Genomic DNA, 19,764 nt, shown 5'->3' on the forward strand with positions numbered 1-19,764 from the left:
ATGCAACACAATAGCAGTCTCTTTATGCATCATTTAAATCCTCTCCAAACCAGCAATGCTTTATTAACTTTTTAAATCTGGTCAAATATTCAGGGATTTTTTCATTCAATCTGCTAAAATGGAAACTGTTTCAATCATTAACAGAGTAGGAAATAGACGATTTTCTGAAATTTCCAGAATCTCTGRAAACACTATATCTGCTGGGTTAATTAAGCTGTTGGGTTTCATAGCGAGTTACATATTTTAGCTTCAATTACACTTTCATTACACTGCCTACTTTTTAATGTTGCTGATACTTTTAGTTATAATATGCTTCAATCTTTTACCCTATTCTAGTCTAGACCTCAGGTAAGTTACCAAATCAGGTCATTTTCAACAAGTCCTTTTTCTTTCTGCATAGTAGGTTGTCCATGGTTTCAATGATGCAGTTTTCTCTTTCTTTAGGCCTTTTCCATGGTATTTCTAGAGTGAGTGCCCACACTCTGCAATTTGGGCCTTTGCTATCTACATAACGTGAGGTCCCAATAAATTTACTATACACAAATTCCTAAGTTTGCTACCCACATATACTGATTTTCTGACAGGGTTCTCATAGCTGTTGAAATATAAAACAGGAATATTTCAGTATTTAAGAGAATATTACCTAATTTCTCTATTCTATACCATCTTCTCCACTTTAGAGAAAAATCTTTTCACTTTAGCATCCTGTTTCCCTGGCTGAATGATCGATTTCACAGAGTAYATATACACCAATAAATTAAAATTTGTAAGATGACAGTAATAATGCAATTTATTTAGGATGTTCAGAATTTTCCTTATGAAAACCAACAAAAGGTTCCCATTCTGAAGCAGCAGGATTTGTGCTTTCATTCTGTTATTAGAAATACAATCTATAATGCAGRAAGCTCTACCCTCACTATTTTTGCAGCATTAGACACTTAATAAGAAAAGCTTTTCCTTCAAAATTAAGTGAGAAGTAATGATTTAAAGGAGGAAGTCTTAAGGCTGTAAAACTCATATGCTTCTGTAAGACAGATAAAGCACACCTCAAAAAATTTTTAGCATTATTTAAACCCTGAATATGATAGATCATAAATCTCTAGTAAGCCTAAAATTAGACAGGGGAAGCAGCTTTTTGCATGGGAAACTGCCTCTGTTTTCTTGTAAAAAACTATAAYACAAGCTGCCTGATTCTTCTTTGTTTATATAGGTTTTGTCTGTAATTGAGTCCTACAATTGAGAACTAAATGATTGTTGGATCCAGTGTCAAGCTTGTAAACAGCGAATCTTGAAGACAGTTTGGAGTAAAGAAAACGAGCTTTCCAGGGCCTCAGATGTCTCACAGGTATACGGGTTACCTTGAGAAGAGGTGTGGAATCGCAGGAAGGAAAAGCCAGAAGCTCATGTTACGAGTGGAACCGAGGATGGAAGCAAGGAAATGAAAATTGAGACATGAGCAAAGCTGAGGTGAGGGCAAGCAGCTTGAATGTGATTTGGACAAAGGCAGGATGCTGGAGAAGGGATTAGAGAGTATGTTTTGGGTGGGAAAAGAAAACTGCAGAATCACAGAATGAGAAGGTTTCTGAGAAGACGGTGAATGAAAATAGGATGGCCTAAGAAAAGCAGGATATAGAGTAGCACTCAGGAGAAGGGAAGGAGCTAGAGTAGCACTAATTAAAGCACACTGAGAAACTGAGATCAGTCCATGTATTTTTTTTTTCCTTTTTTTAAAGGGGAGAGTGGGTTGATGAGTTTACGAAAGAACGGGAAAGGCAGATCTATAAAAGAGTAGAGGTGGGAAACATGAGAYGTTTTAGATAGGCTTATTTTAAGAAAGTGATGGAATATCCAAGAGGAAATGTCAAGGAAGTAGCTGTATATACAAGACTAGAGGGTAGAGTTCTGAATAATTTGCAAGTTTAGTAACTAAAAATAATATATATTTAGCCTTTTAATTGTGAGCAGGAAAAAAGAGACAGAGGGACCACAGCCCAGAGCCCTGTATGTTGGGCTGTTCAATGAAAAGAAATGCTAGACAGCAAAACTGCTAAAGCTAGTGTTTATTTGAGGTGGCAGCTCATAGCCACTATTAAGATAGCTATATGAAAGCTAAAAAGAGAAGCACAGAGAAATGCGCCCTTCTGTTATTTAGGATTTTAAACAGATATCCAATTACTGTAGTCTTTCTTGAAGTCAGTACAAACCATATCTTAAAAAAAAAAAAAAAAAAAAAAAAAAAAAAAAAAAAACAAAAAAAAAAAAAAAACACACACAACCCAAAACAAAACAAATCACTTCCACTTACAGTTTTACCTGTTTACTGGTAAAATAGCAAAACAAACATGCAACAAAATAGTTTCATGCCCTGTGCTGCTCTAATCGTGTTGTCATTTTCTCCAAGTCCCATGAAAAGGAAGAGGACACTTCTCCACTTTTAAAATGTACCTTCCTTCTCTTACAGAAACCTCCTTCCTTAAAAGCATTCAGAGACCTCATAAATTCTTATGGAGCAAAAAAGGCAATGCCCCTTCTCTCTCACTCTGATTTGAACCTTATTGAGTTGTGGCTGTGCGTTCTGACCCTGCTCTCTCTGCTGTATGGAGTGGAAAAAAACTAAGCTTCTTCCAGCATCTACACTGTCCGCAGAGCTGATGATACAGAAATTGCACCCGCTGCACTTGTCTGACCATATCAAAAACATATACATTAAAAAAAAGTGGCTGAAAGGACAAGATGACTCTGACCTCATCCAGAAAGGATTTTAAATTTCATCATCTCAGCTGGGTTACAGATTTGGAAAAAAATCACAATAACCTCTGTCACCAGGCTTTTAAGATGTTTATAGATAAACAAAGGTTATTCTTTATCTCAAAAGTCCTGAGTAAATTATAGCTTCCAGAGAAGTAGCAGTCCACAGTACAAAGGACAGCACAGTTATGGAGGATTGTATGTCTAAATTTACCACCAAATTAACACCTTCCTATGTCTAAGTCACTCCTTTATTATGTCAACTCAGCATGGAAACTGAAGATTAAAGTGTTTGCCAAAATCATATTCTATGGAATGTTGAAAGGAAAGTGAAAATGCAGTTGAATTGTAACAGTAGATTCAGATATTTCATACCAAGATGATTTAATAGATTTGCAAAAGATGAGAGCCAGGTTAAAACATGCAACTTTGGGGAAGTGAAAGGAATATAAGAACAAAGGGTTAACATCAGGGATATATATTTCAAAAAAAAAAAAAAAATTGTAAAAATAGTCACTTAATTTTGTTTCATAACATACCTCCTAGACAGTAAACAACTCCAACACTACCACAGCTACAGTGAATTCAAAAATATTTTTTAAAAATTTAGAAAGGAGGCTAAAATTGCAGTTATATGACTTAAATTAAAATTATAGCAAATTAAATAAAATATTGCATAGTAGAAAAGGAATGATTCCAGTAGTTTTTTTTTTTTTTTTAATAAAATATATCTTCAGTCCTCATCTATTAGCCAGAGAATTGGGAATCAAGAAATATACCAAGACCACAGTGAACTGCATAGAAATCTGTCTTATGGTTTTCCAGTCACATTAGTCATGGGTATAATTCAGAGGAGAGTTACGATTTCAATTTTAAATAAGTCTTAAGAGAAAAAAAAAAGTCAAATCAACTCCTTATGAGTTACATAAAATGTAATAAAGGCAGTACCCTGAAATTCTTGCCTGAACTGTTTTAAAAATGTTCTTGTAGTCTTCCATACTTTTATCCTAGGAAACAGAAATTTGTTTGTACCAGGAATCCATGTCAACATCTATAGTAAAGTTGACTCATTAAACTTACATTACTCCACAAAGCTGGCAAAGAGAGGAAGAGGGGCAAGTATACATATCACCAATCACCATAAATTTCTCCATTTTTCATGTGTGTGTGGATCATAGTCTAGGAATGTAGGCAGGCAATATAAAAAGTGTGATGGCTAGGATTAGAATTTGTCAACAATAATCCTTGCTTCATCAAGCTGCTATAATAGCAATGTCATCATTCATCTTGGCTTAGGGTGTGGAGAAGGAAAACGTGCTCCAGTCATCTATTTGACTCCTTGTACTCTTTGTCTCTAGGAGTTTCCACAGAAAACGTTTTTCATATATAGAAAAACCAGGATTGTCAGAATGTAGGCACTTTTGTAGCTTCCTGGTCCTGTATGGCATGCAKACATGACTGAACAGGAGCTCAGGATGCACATACGAGAACAGCAAAAGGGGGGAAATGCTTACTTTGTACCATAATCCATCAGTAATCTTTGGAGTGCAGAAGCCTCTCTATAGTGACTACTTCAATACAGTCTACAGTGGCTACTCCAATACAGGCGAAATCTGAGTATATAGTAATAGTAACTGGCAATACTTTACATTGCTATAGTTCAAGCAATTGAAGGAAAATTGCTTGAATTTCACAATTTTGTGACTTGGCAAATTAAAAATCCAACCAATGAACTTTTCCTGAAGATGCACTAGGGAGATTGAACAGTTTTGGGTGGACATGTGTGCACCTTCAGGGGTGGGAGAGCACAACGAGCTGACATAGTGAAGAAGCAAGACCCAAACACAGCCACTAAAAGGTAGAAAGTCTCTGTGAACAAGGAGAGTGAGCTTCTGGGTAAACATTGCTGAAAGAAACATGGAATTTGAACAAAGGATCTGTTGACTAGCTGATTCCTTCTGTGGTAGGGGATATAGGTCTCTGAAAATAAACTAGATAGTAATGCCAAGAAGCAAGCCCCATCAGTTTCTCTTCTGAATGGAAAAACACCCTTGAAATTTGGCTCCAGCTGCTTTAATTAAAAAGAGATGCAATTGTCATCTAACTGAGGATTTTCAGAAGCAAGCAGTAAAAATTTGTTAGTCAAAATGTACTGCCTTTCTACCTTTAGTGGGCTCTCTACTGCAGTTAGAAGACACAATATGTTATGCTTGGAAAGCAGACACTGCCATATAACCACCTTCTAAAGACTTTTCACTGTCGTTCTCATTATTAAGTTCTCTCAAGATTACTTTAAAGACAAAATTTGAACCTCCCTAGGAGCTTGAACACAAGGTGGTTTTGCCAGAAGGATTTATAGGCCACCCACATTGTACTCCATCRTGCGGAAGCAGGGGAGAATCCTTGTGGCCTTCAGTGAGAAATGCCCACTTGGGCCAAGAGATACAGGAATGTAGCTGGATTAGGAGCAAAGAGAAAGAACTGGCTTAAGCTCTGAAACCATCAATTCCATACTACCTGCTTCTTCCTCATAAGCAAGTATTATTCCTGAGCAAGACCACCATGACAGTAGGAAGCTTGAAATGATGCGAGAGGAACACAAATACCTCCTTTATTGAAGTAGGCAATCAACATTCAGAGCTGGACAGAGTCCCACAGGCTGCCAGTCCAACCTGCATGGCTGACTAAAAGCAAAATACAGCATCAAAGTGTATTTGGGTAATTACATGGGGATTATTTTTATGAACAGTTGTTTAACTAATCTTTCACCTCAGCTGGAAAGACAACTTATTTTGTAAACTTGTGTGGCAAAGGGAAAAGAGAACTTATGTTTTAAAGGACACCACAAGAGTCACCACTGTAACATCAAAGTGCTGAAACAAATGGTATTGGCTATCTAAAAAGAAACATTTTTGCATAAGAACACATGCAAATTTGAAGAATTGCAAATCCAAACTGAAAATAGCTTGGGTTTGAGGTTTCTAGACTGTAATTAGTAATACAGTTGTTATTTTGCAAAACTAGTAAAGCCTGATTTGCTTGAGTCCTGTATCTTCTACAGTTCCCCAATACTCTCATACCACATCACAACTCATGCAATACTCCAGGTTTTCCCTCTGCATAAAGGCATGAACCACTCAGCAGTTCTTCCTTTTCTTCATTCCTTTCCATATTCTGTAAATTACCTCCAACAACACTCTCATTACGTCTGTATTTGCTACCTTCCCCACAGAGTTTGCAGCAAGACAAAAAAGAGAAGATCCTGTGCTTACTCCAGTCAGCAGACTAGCCAGACATTTGTCATCAAATAGAAATGATAAAGGCAGAGTTATTCCTGCCTTTCCCTCATTTGGGACATAAATGTTCTCCCACGTGTGGGAGATGCACACCCATCTCTCCTCAGTCACTCCTTTAACAAAGAACACATTAGGACTTCACGTTCTAAACACTTCTACATCTATATCAAATTCAGTTGAAATTTATCAAAAGGTTAAATATTGTGGAGGGTTGGGGAAGGCAGCTGCTGACAGACAAAGCTGCAGCCAAACTACACAAGCTTACTGCCTCAAAAACCCTGGCTGAAGTTTTGAAGAGTCATGTCTTAAGCATTACAAATAGGTCAAATCCTCAGCTAACCATAACAAGCATGATCCCACTGAAGGAAATAGAGTTTACCAGTTCAGACCAGCTGAGGAACTACCTCAGTGCCTCCAAAAATGTCCTTACTAAAAGAATAATGAGCACCAACTAGCTGAAACTTCCATCTTTATTCACATAAACAACTTTTTTTAGCAATGCTTCAAGTTCTTTGTTTTTTAAGCAAATAAACCATGAAGAAGCTTGCTAGAGAACTAGCCAATTGGCGGCACAAAATTTTCAAGAACACTGGAAAAAAAAAGTTGTTTATTTCCTTTGTGCTTCATTAAACTTTAGCATTAACCAAGACACATTTGGAACATTTGGATAACAGTCAATATGGCTACGAGTTGGTGATTTTGGGGGAGTTTAGCTACTAGCAAAGCAAGTACAGTACAGCTCAGTAGCTAGTAGAAATAAATATGGGTGCACTATGTAAAACACTTCTGTTCTCTCATATGAGGATATATCTGCTGTCACTGCTAGTCCATAAAAATGGACTATAGAAGTACTAGCAAATCTTCACTAGACATAATGTAAGTTTTAGATTCTAAAATTTGGATTTCAGAATGCTCACTTCTCCTTTAAGATCATATATCCACATTTTTAAGATCAGTAATACAATATACAGATACAGCTCTTATGTCTACTCAAAGCAGCATGACTTTGAGACTTCCAGTAAACAGTAGAACTTATGTGTATATAGACTAGCCAGTTCAGATGGCGTATTGCCATGACAAATCTATTTGGTAGGCTAAACAGACACTAAACTTAGAGGAGTCCAAAAGGATATGAAACCAAATCTCCACAGTTCAAAACAGATTTTCAGTGTGGGGAAGTTTCAAGCATTATAGTCTATAGTACTGATTTTAAATAAAACTCTAATTAATTTTTCACATAACATGCATATCTGGCATTTTGCTATCCTTTTTTTGTCAGATATTCTATGCATCTTAAGATACAAAATCTTCTATTATGGAAGACTGTTTATGGAAGGAATCACAAAACATAGCTATCCATAGATTAGATTTGATGACACAGAAGTTTTCTTCTAGTCTTCTGTTCCTATAGAACATTAGCATAATAAGAGTAGCGTAACATAACAGCTAACAGAGGGCATCAGCAAAGGCTCAGACATTTCCCAGCTGAGAAAATACCATTTTACGACAGGCTGTACAGCAAACACACAGGCTACTACCAGAGGAAATCAAATATTTGAACAAGCAGAGAGTGATGCATTTCATTCATGTGTGAAAGGGAAGTCAGTGAGTAAGAATCATATGCAATGCCACCAGAAATGCCAATGCCTTAAGAAATACAAAGCTGTTCATTTTAAATGGAATAAAGTCAGCAAATACAGATTTTTTTTTTCCTAGAGGTGGAGAGGGCACAGACAATTTTCCAAGAATCATACAACAGAGGAAAGATTAGAAAACACTAAAAGAAATAATAGGCATTGATTCTTCTGTAGAAGAATCATTTTTAGTTTACTGTTAAAAGAACAAAAAAATAAAACTGAGGTACTTCATTTTCAGTCATAGATTAATAGTCCAATCATTCTCAGGCTGCAAAATGAGAGATAAGGGGATAAAATAATGCAAAATAACGGATTTTGTCATAGGAATGTCTGACATTCATCACTGTAATGTCGGAGTGGCTAATCACATAAGGGAGCTCATCTATAAAGAGCTCTCCAAGAAACACTGAGATTATTAAAGTGCAGAAATGCTTATGATTGCAAGCAGGGATGGCTATTTTCTTACTTAAACTCTGCTACAGCTAGGAGCAACAGCTGATGATTTTATTTTTTCAATGCATACTTAGATCATGCCCCTTGACCACAGGTTAGATTTCTGGAAAAAAGGAATGACRAGGAAAAACAGATTCCATCTGATGAGAAGGGGAAAAAGCATCCATGGGTAACAATTTGTCAGTCTAAGAAATCTGTTTCAAACTAGTTTTGAGGGGTATAGTAACAAAAGCCCATATGGAAGTAAAAGCAACAAAAAATATTGATCAAACAGTAAGACTGAAATCTACAGAGCAAAGATCAGAAATCTWACTAGGCTACAGTAGACTGAGAACAGCAGGACAGCCAGGCTGAACTTTGAGAGGCTAGATATGTAGAGAAAACACGCAGATGGATTTGAATGTTCCACATATGACTAAATTAAACATACAATGCCAATTAGGTCAAAGCCTAGATCATCTCTGGGAGCAGTGCCTGACTGTAGACCTCAGTCTGCAAGATGGTATGCACGAGTTGCATCACAAAGATGGCCTTAGAGTCCCCCTGACAACACTCCTGCCACATTCAAATTGCACTTGAGCAGGAATACCCTTCAGTCCACAAGGAATCCCACGTTATTTTTATACCTTACAACCATAAGTCCTTCTGAGACATGCACTGACCCTAATTCATCTTACTTAGTGGAYCACCTGTGCTACCAAGCACACCCTATATGGCTATATGTAGGCCGTGCCCTTCTAAAATAATCCACTATCTGTAGCCTACTTCTACCCAGAGGTCAGACGAAGTCCAGGACTAGCAGAAACTGGCCCTTTAGATCCTAGTTGAGAGGGATATGCAAACCAAGCGGCAGTAGGCTAAGCAATTCCACACCAGTATTTTACCCCTAGCACTGGTGGAAGATGCACATCCAGGCCAGATGCCACCTATTCTTCCTTCTCTCCTGTCTTTAACTGCATTTACCACTGATGGCAGGATTATTCATTTGCTGAGCAGAAATTTTGGAGGAGGGAGACTAGAAGGTATCCAGAATGTTCAGCTGATCTATAGATCAAACTCCAGAACCTGATTTCCCTTCATCACCTTGTTATTACTGAGAGGGAATCAAACAAGTGATCCCTGAAAATAAAGTGCTGCTTTGTATCCCACAAGCTTATTGTAGCAGGATACTAAGGTGTGGAAGATCTCAAGTGTGTCTCAAATGTGTCAAATGTTACTTGCTGAGATGTATGAGCTAAGGGTAAGCCAAGTTTGACAGAACTGTGTCCTTGTAGTGCTGAGACTCACAGCCCAAAGTAGAGTCCAAGCATACARCAACATACAAATAGCACAAATGATCAGGAAATCAGGCCTGAAGTGCAAAGCCATGATGCCAGCATGATGGTACAAAGTTACCTATCAATTGTACCTATCATGGAACAAGATGAGGCAGGATATAAATTTATTTAGGAATAACATTCCAGGAAAAAAAAAAACACTCTGCAATATATGCCTTAGAAAAAACAAATTTCTATTTATTTAGAACCAGTTCTGTTGAATAATGTAATATATAGATAAAAAGACCAGATACAGCCTCATGGCCTGCTGCCAGTTCTGATTACATATTCTAGAGAAAGGCATAGATGAAATTGTCTAGAGAAGTGATCAAGAGCAATATACGGGATTGGGAATTAAACTACCTGAGCAGCCTCCAGGAAAAGAAAAACACACGGGACAGTTAACAGTTTAGGAATGTGCTTGAAGACAATGTTTGTTTCAAAAGCCAAGAGAAGTAGAAGAAGGCTATTTGTGACATCGCACAACTTAATCTTCATTAGGACTACCTTCTTATTAAGAAAAAAAAATGAAAAGGGGTAACTTCTTTGTAGGTTACTTAGATATTGTATCTTACACTGAACTTTCATTCTATGATGATGGTGACCATGCAGGCTTAAAGCACTTTCTAGGTCACCAACTGATGCGTTCCTCTTGGAACATAACTGGTTCTTATGAAGGAAGAACATGTTTATGAGACAAATTTGAAAAACATTTATACTAAGTATGCATATTTGTGTTCAGAAGAGCGAATAAAATAGAATACTCTGAGTAGACAACATACAAGTGTCCTGGAAATATAAAACATTAAAAAATATTTAAAATTAAATATTTACCCAGGTCCTTAACAAGAGACAATGCTTCCCATGATATAAATGCTCCACCACCATCGTCCATAGCTCCCTGCCCAACATCCCAGCTGTCCAGATGTCCACTGACTAATACAATCTGGAAAAGCAATTATGAGAAAACATATCTATATGAAAACAGTGAATGAGAAAAGTCAGCTTAGCATTTAGGCATTGGAATGATTTTGTCATAAATTTGGCTTTTTAGTTTAAAAGAARAGGAAGGAAGCATTTCAGATAAGATTAAAACATTGTTCTCTAGTTACTAAACATAAACCTAAGACCATCAAATACAACCTGCTGATTCAAACCACTAGATAAATCAACCTAGATATACTGTAAAGAGTATTTAAATGAAAAGCTTAGCCTTATATATTGACAAAGTGCATACTTTCCAGAGTTACAGGACAAACATATTGCAGAATGATGAAAACTTCTTTCACACACCATCCGTGAACTGTTTAAGCCCCTAGGCATTAAATTTGATTAACCCTATTTTTGGGTGCATAACTAAGAAATATGAACTTAGGGTGAAGTGTTCCCAGACAGAGGTTGTTGTTTTATTATGTATCTATGGCGCTTGCCACAGAGGACCTCTAATTTATTACTAGATCCCCTACGTGCTACAACAGTGACAAGGTATTTTATAGTTCCATTAGTCATAAGGATATTTTAAATTAAAAACTACACAGTAGCAAGTCCCAGATGGTTTTTCTGCAAAGAAAGTTTTGTGGCTACAGTAGAGTATAACAGTATCTGTGTCTTCAGAAACACATTCACTTTCAGATTTGAACCCTGTCAAAGAAACAAGAAGCAGTATTACACCAGTGCAGAAGTGGAGACAGTTCTCTAACTGGAGTGAAAGCTTAAGAGTTGATAGATCTGGAGGGGTCCTATGGAGGGGTCAAGAAGAGAAAAGACCTCTGGGCAAAACAGGTAGGGCATTCAGCATGGTAAAATGGAGCAACCGGACAAAAATAAGAGCAGGAAACTGCTACAGTGCCCAGGAGTCTTAGAAGAAGGATGAAGAGTGCCTTTGGGATAAGGTGGAAGTAGTGCTGAAGCATCCCATCTGTGATAACTCCACACTGAAGGAAAACTGAAGGAGACCCTTGGAGCATTCATCTGTGTCCTGCCCAGAACTGGACATAAATAGAAGGCTCTAAACTCGTTGGCTGATTTCAGTGAGGGCTCAGAGCTAAACTCTCCTCCTGCCACCTTYTTCTCCTTAAGGAATGAAGGGATGAGGATCTTTTCAAAATTTTAATCTCAGTTTGTATTCATCACAGGATAATTTCTCTAGCACTGATAATGAGAATAGTTTTTCCTGTTATCACCCCTAGAGGGTGAGAACCTATGCCATCAAGTGTGCAACTAACACTGTACATTGTAAGGAATTATCTTGGGGCCTAACGATAAAGATCTCAATTTTCCACCTCATACAAACAAAGTCTTAGTAAATTTTCCTTGATTACTAAAAATAAAGTACAAATAGATCATGGCAATGGAGTGCAGCAAGATAAAAAACATGATATGCTCGAACAACTGTGTTATTTCATTTGACCAAATACAAACTTAAGTAACACAACTGAAGAGACCATTTGTATTAAACAAAGCTCATGAAAAATTATTAGTCGTATCTATTATATTGTCATGTGTCCCATCAGAACACTTTTTTTAAATTTAGAAAATATATGATGAAACGTTTGCAAATGTATTATAAAAAGCAGAAGTGTCATGTTTCAGAAGTTTGAAAAACTTATGATCAAAATCTGAAGAGCTGCTTACTCCTTCCTTATCAGATGTTTAACTCTCTTTTGTGTTTATTCAACCTTAATTAAGCTTGTGTTTGATTTCCAGTAGAGAGAGATTTTCTTGGTAGTAGACAGACACACAGCAGCCTTTATTCCAAAACCTCCACTCTGTCAAACATGTCTTTATCCTAAATTTGGACAGCAGACCCCTTTGTAAAAGCCTCAGATTTACTCAGGAGGTATTTTTTCAATTTAAGGTTATGATTCTTTCAGGCCCAGAAGTGAAAGACATGTGAAAGACAAGTGAAAACAGCACGTTTTCCAAAGATATTTCACCGCAGTAGAAGTACTTAATCTGTCGCAGGCCTCTGCTTCAACAGTAACATAGCTTGAAATCAGATAATCTAAGAAAAGCCAGGCCAACTTTTGAGGTAGAAGCCTTTTTGAAATGAGGGGGGAAAAAAAGAAGTGCTCACTGCATTACTCATCRTCCCATCTGCTTCCTTATAATGAGGACTGAGCGTGCATGCGCACACACTCACACAGCGTSGGCAATACTGCAATAAACTCTGCTTTGAGAGCTGGAGATACATGTGCAGCTACACTAAAATGTAAGTAAGGGTGGAGGACAGATCTTACAGAATATCACATTTTGCAGCTGACCAATACAGACTTATTACAACCTACTGAATAAGAAATTTGCAAATAAAATAAAAGAATGAACAGAAAAGGCTCTGACAGAAAGTGTAACTGTCTGCAGTACAAAAGACATCTGTTCCAAAACTCTAAAATGGCCATGTGTTTTGTTTAATTTTTAACCAAAGATTGATTTTAGAAGCTTAACTATTCACTGCCTTAGGAAACGTAACTTCAAGTTGAAGAGAATTATTTAGATCAAGTTTATAAACTCATTGAGAAGCAAGTTTACAATAAGAGTAATGCCCTGACTTGTGCAGTGAAGGGACACCTCACTGCCATTGCTCTCTGGCAGCATCGCAACATGAYGGATGGGGAGGCAACTGCTTTTCATTTCTGCAGCATAACAAATTGCAACAGTAGGAAATTTTGAATTAGAAATTGATGGTGTAACCCCATTTGGGATTACAGACTCTAGTCACAAAGCATCTTTACCGACTCCAGAACAGTATATCCAGACAGACTAAGGTTCAAGTGGATTGAGAAAGAGTAATTTAATGGATGAACTTTCACTTAAATTTACTTGAACTATGCTAAAAGCAATGACATAAATACAATCAGTCTCCTTCCATGTGAAAGTTTTAACAGAGTAGTTATTGGGTTTTTTTTTCAAATGTCATACTTCTGCAGTAGCCTCTTAATGAAGGTTTCAGTGATATTAACGCAAACTAGCCATGGACATTCTTAGAGTAAGACACAATCACAAAATAACAAAAACACTATGTTTATCTTGGCCTTTAAGTAGATATAATGTATCTTGAGAAATGAGTGGAAATATTTCTGAAATTCATTCTATTATTTAAAATAGTATTATAATACCCTGTATAGGTGGGCTAATAGACAAAGGCAGTTAAAGTTATCAAGGGTGTATGATTGTATTTTCAAACTAGTGTTGCTCTCATCTCCAAGTCTGTACAGAGACTAATGACTTGCACAAAACAGTCATACGGAAATAACATTAGTATAGGTCAACAGAATGGAAGCACTGCAAAACAATATAAGTAATTTATTTGTTTTAAACATATTGAGAAACCACAAGTGTCTGAATATGACAGTACGAATACAGAATTCACATTTGCCAAATCTACCAAAAACATATTTAGAATTTGAGACCTTCCAAGTAACGTGACAATTTAAGGTTTGGCTTTCCTGCCATGACACACCTAAGAAAATGCTGCTAGAGACACAGTTCTGATAAAGTTTAATAGGAGAAGTGAAACTGCAGGAAACATTTCAAACAGAAGATGAGTTATTACATTTCATTTTGTACCAGCATTATGACCACTATTGGATGCCTGTAAGCTGTGCCCAGCATTTCAGTTAGGCAGACTGTATTTAAAAAACAAGAAAATTAGAAAGAGGAACCACCACAGACTTCTGCATAAATCATAGAGTTATCCTTTTCTAACCATGACGTTTATTGTCACCACAAAAGACTCTCCCATTCCGTATATATTCACAAATGCCCATTCAATTTGTCATGCATTAACTTCAAATAAATTTRGATGAACTACCATCTGTTTGGTAAGAGGAAATTTGAGGAAAAACCTACTCCAGTTTTAGTCAGTCTCCGAAATCTCACTTGCTCCTGTAGAGGTACCAATCAAAGGCTTCTCTCTATGCAAAAGTAGGGATCATAAATATTAAATGTTAGGAAACAACTGTAAATAACAGTCTTGAATAGTATTTCTATCAAGTTGTCAAAACCAACACACAGTAGTATTTCACATCACTGAGATACACAGCAAGAGTAATGAAGTTGTCACTCATCTTTGTCCTCGTGAAGGCTGAAGCTAGGATCCACAAAGTAGGACCTTTATTGATGGAATCTGCCTATAACACACTCCCTTAGGAATGCTTAATAGGAACCTTCACTGTCTGATCCACTGAAAAGAATTTTCCTCGCATCTTCTCTCAAGTARACAAGGAAAACAAGGAGTACACACATTAATTTGCATGTGCTTAAACAAAGGTCATGTACATAGAGAGTGAGATGACAAAGAACTAAAGAGGACATTGGAACCAAGTCAGGCATCTGCAGCTAAGATACAACCAGTTCCCAAGTTTCTGCATGCCTGAACTTTCAGCTAAAGCACTCTAGTGAGGCACTCTAGACTGTAATTCAAGTTCCTCCAAACTGCTCRATGGACATGATCAGCCAAATATTGCCATTAGTTGTTTGCTCAGATGATATAGGGCTATGTTGCGTACCTGGAGTTTTAGCCCAGCTGATGAATTATCTGGAATTTCATGGAAACAATTTCTRTTGAAATATTTGTTCTTTTTTTCTCCAGTTTGCTTCTAAGTAGGTCCTTCTTAAGCATTTAAGTGCTTTAATAACATCCTATGTTATTTGACTGTGTATTTTTTCCTTCAGTGTATAGGATATTTGTAAAATATGTAACTTCTACCTATACATATGTATAAATATGTAACTTCTACCATATACAATTGTTGTGCTTGCATCAAATTTAAGAGGAAGACAGAAGTCAGGTAATAATTAGAATCTTTGATTCAATCCAATCTAAAAATTGCTTATAAACTCTCTCCTTCCCCAGACAGTCACTCCTCTTTTTACACACACACACACACACACACACAGAATCTTTCTGAAGATTCTCAAGAATCACTTGAGAATTTTCTATTTTCCTCAGTCCCAGACAAAATTTCTGACATTAACTAAATCATGATTTAAATACAGTTAATTCCTATTTCTCAGAGGAATCCACTACCAAATTTAGACCTATTCGTTTAACCATAGGGGAGCACATTTTGAGTATCTACCCATTTGGCCAGTATTACAACTATGAACTACCAGATAGCTGCAGTTTGTAAGAACCAAAAGATTTTCTCTATCTCACTGCATAATAGCATAAGAACAAGGAAAAAAAGAAAGCCTATCATATGCCTTACTAATTGACAAATAAAACAGCTGGCCAGGCTAAATGCATCATTGTCAACTTTGCCTTCAAAACTATACTCAAAGTCTTCATGCAYGAAGATTTGCAAAACTACATAATAAATCTGGCGTGGCTCTCAGGTGTTTTAGAATATATTAGCACCATTAGTAGTAGTGTTTACAAGTATTTTCTGGAAAACGGCAACATTTGAGCAGTATGTCTTTCTAGCACTTACCCACACAGCATCCACAGTCACCTTCCTCTTTCAAAYGTAATTCTTAATCTGCAGGCTGTGAAGTATTCTCTTTCCCATTTTTAGAAAAAAAGGTCTGTCAGCTTAGTGTGATAAAATCATTTTGGTGCTTAACTACTTTTTTACCCTAACATATTCCCCTACCTGGCCTGGAACCTTTTCGTCTTAAATTCAAAGACCAAAACAAAAAGGAAATTAAAAAGTTGTCTACCCTCCCTCCCAATCTAACATTCCTTAAGTTTTAAAAATCTTTACAATAGCTATTTATTTGTATCACGCAGTAAAATTCTGTAAATCAGTCTGTTTTCTATCCCATCAACGGCCTTTTTGACTCTAAACAAATTAGATCTTTTTATCCTTCTACAGTTTGATGATGTGCTTATAAGACTGCAGCAAATTTGTCAGGTGTGATCTTCCTTAAAGGAAAATAACTTAACTCTTCCAAGAGTTAAGGAATAGAGGAATAGAGACACTACTAGTAGGAAACTTCACATAATAAAAGTGACCATTTAAATAGACTATTTGAATATTTGCTTTTACAGGGACACTGCATTTTGTATCAATACAATCATTATTTCAAGGTAGGCATCTCAAAATTTGGGGAAGATAAAGTTAAAAAAGTTGAGTGCCTATTAGCAACATAGCAGCATATGTCATGGGAATAAGAATTAAATTTACATGCCAGGTTAGTTCTCAAAATAAATTCTCCTGAATTTAARAAGTGTAATTTGTTATTATCAGAAAGAAAAATACCTTTTCTACTTAAATTTAGAGAGATGTCTACTCTTTTCCTGTATAATTTCATCGATTTAGCGGCTAAATTCAAGCATGTAGCCGTATCAGAGATGTTCAATTCTAAAAAACACTTACTTACTGAAAACTCTTTGTAAAAGTCTACTTGATCCCAAATATTTGTTCTGGGCTACAAGCAATGTGAAAAAAGATCTGTTAGTTTCTTCACTCGCCTTTAAGAAAGCACTTAATTCCCTCCTGTCCCTCCTTAAATCATGCCCTGAATGTAAATCAGGAACATTAACAGGTGTAATGGATTTTATTCTGTAACTATACAAGAATATTTTTTCAAATTAGTTTTTAGGTTTTGTGCCCAAATTATGTGACTTCACTATACAACTCCTTTTATTAGATTTCATGCAYATTAGGAATGGTTCTTAAATAACCAGTCTAGCTGTCTCAACTCATTTACAGTCCTGAAGATACAGTCAAGTTCAGAAAGAAAAAAAAATGATTACAACAAAAACTCTTTTCTACTTAATATGCAGTGTAATAAGTCTTAACTTCCAGGCTTCTGATTATATGAAGGACCTGCATGTGAAACACAAGTGACTCACTTAGTCACACAAGAATCAAACCTTATCACTCCTAAAAAGCTGATTAACCTTCAATAAGCCTCTGTGTCACAATACACAGGAAACTCTTTAAAGCTGAATTTGTGCTTTATAAAAGTGAATGAAAATAAAATGTTTTTAGAGAAAGCAGCATAACAAAACTTCCTGGTTAAAAGTGAAGCTCAAAACCACTAAATAGCCTGGGCTCATATCACTTATGCCCTATAAAATAGTCTAGGAGAAAGATAGTCTGAAAATTAGTTACTGCTGATAAAGGAATAGTAATAAAAGGTAAAAAGACCTAGAAACTATATGAGCTTTCAAAAGATAACGAAGTGTTCTCTAGCAATGAAATGACTATCATTTTCTTATTAAATGTCCGATTTTAAGATGCAGCATTTCCATTTTTCAGTTTTGTAGAAGCTATTACTTCTTTGAGCTGTAACATTTCAGAAAAAAACACCATTTTTCAAAGAATTGTATTCCAAAAATGATGACTTGTATTTACCCACTTCAGCATACTCCTTTGATTTTAAGAGTAAAAATTGTATCAATATGCCRTAATCACAGTTAAGCAAAATCTGGTATCATTGAAATATCACTTGCCAGTGAATAAAGATGATTATGTAGCTGTCATGTTTCCAGTTCAAAGATTAGCAAAGGAACTCTACCAATGTCACTACACGAAAGCTGAAATAGTGTCTGACCCAATGTGCAAACAGTAACAATCCTATTTTTATACTTAACAAAGAAAGACTTCCTTTATTGATGTAGTAGATGACTTCTGCATGAAGAAATGGATTATTTTACAATTTAGAGATCCTGTACCTGTATTTTTCACTTTAGAGATGTATATGACTCTACTACATTACCAGAGGTTCTAGCAACATTCACAAATGTTTTATTTTTGAAATCTCTTTTATCAAGTATTTAAGCTAATCTCAGCTAAAACAAACACTAATGTCCAATGCTACTACTTTCACTGAAGCATTTTAAAAAACTGACTTATTTGTAGAGTGTGACAGTATGCACTACTAGTAAGAATCATTTTCTGAAACTGTAAAAAAAAGAACTGCAAGACTATTTTTTTCTCTTCAGAAGAGTACAGAGTTAGACACTACACCCTGCCTGCACTGCCTTAGAGTATTCTTATGGTCCAAAAAGTCCTGTAAGCCCTCCTAAGCAGCCAGCTCTAAATTGTCCTCTAATGAATAGATTTCACTTTACAAATTCACCTAATGAGAGTGTCGACAGAAGTAAGCCAAAGTAACCCTTAGGTGATTGTAATTAATATCAAGACTACAAACCAGGAGGCTTCAAAACATACCTGTTATATCCCAATGCCAAATGCTAAGAATCAGAGAATAGTTGAGGTTGGAAGGGACCYCTGGATGCTCATTTACTTCAACCTCTGTTCAGAACAGGGTCAATTTAGATCAGATTGCTCAGGGCCTTGTTCAGTTAATTTCTGAAAACCTCCAAAGATGGAGACTTCCACAATCTGTCTGGACACACTGTTTCAGTATTTTCTGAAACACACAGTGTTTCAGTATTTCAGTATTAGGAAAATATTTTTTACTAGTATCTATTATATCATAACATAAGATMTTTTAGAAAGCACCCTACTAAGCCCTCATTGCAGCACTCAAAGGCTGAATAGGAATCTATATGCTGCCAGRTCAGAAGTCTATCTCATTACTCTACAACTCCAAAAGCCTCTACCTAACTCATCATCATCTGCTGAATATAACTAAGACAAAATGCTTGCCTTCTACTACACTGTTGTCTCTCACCATTACAGATACTAACAGGAGTGCTAATCATGGAATCTGTTATCCTGAAACTGTCTCATAATCCTGACTTTAGTATGGCTTTTGACACTTTCTCCCACCATCTCCCATAATATCCTCATAGACAAGCTGATGAAGCACAGACTAGACTAGGCAGTAAGGTGGACTGAAAACTAGCTGAACTGTCAGGCTCAGAGGGCTGCGATTAGCAGCATAAAGTCCAACTGGACACCAGTCACTAGTGGTGCGTCTGGGAGTTGATACTGAGGCCAATAATGTTTAACATCTTCATTAATGACCTGGATGATGAAACCAAATGCACCTTCAGCAAGTTCACAGAAGACACAAAACTGGGAGGAGTGGCTGATAGAAGAGAGGGTAGCACTGCTATTCAGAGGGACCTCCAATGACTGAAGAAATGGGCAGAGGGAAACCTCATCAAGTTCAGCAAGGCGCAACGCTAAATCCTGAATTTTGGTAAGAATAACTCCATGTACCAGTACATGCTGGAGGCTGACTWGGTGGAAAGCAGCTTGGCAGAGCTGCTTGGACCTGGGAGTCCTGGTGGAGAACAAGTTGAACATTAGCCAGCAGTGTGCCTGCATGGCAAAAGAAGGCCAGCAGYATCCTGCRCCACACYAGGAAGAGCACTGCCAGYAGACTGATGAAAGTGATCTTTCTCTTCTRCTCAGAGCTRTGAGACCACATCTGTAGYGCTGTGTCCAGTTC

At 36.7% G+C, this 19,764-nt stretch overlaps 1 protein-coding gene across 3 annotated transcripts in view; it reads right to left on the reverse strand.

Annotated features, from left to right (window-relative positions):
- CPQ (carboxypeptidase Q) overlaps positions 1-19,764 on the reverse strand; it is a 160,118-nt gene that overhangs the window by 50,465 nt on the left and 89,889 nt on the right. For all 3 annotated transcript variants that reach the window (XM_085303062.1, XM_085302892.1, XM_085302976.1), the window contains one exon: positions 10,285-10,396. In XM_085303062.1, the coding sequence (XP_085159188.1) occupies positions 10,285-10,396 (112 nt within the window). The remainder of the gene's footprint in view (positions 1-10,284; positions 10,397-19,764) is intronic.

The sequence above is a fragment of the Rhea americana genome, unplaced genomic scaffold, assembly GCF_003343005.1.
Source record: "Rhea americana isolate MKP2758 unplaced genomic scaffold, rheAme1 scaffold_0, whole genome shotgun sequence".
Lineage (NCBI taxonomy): Eukaryota > Metazoa > Chordata > Aves > Rheiformes > Rheidae > Rhea > Rhea americana.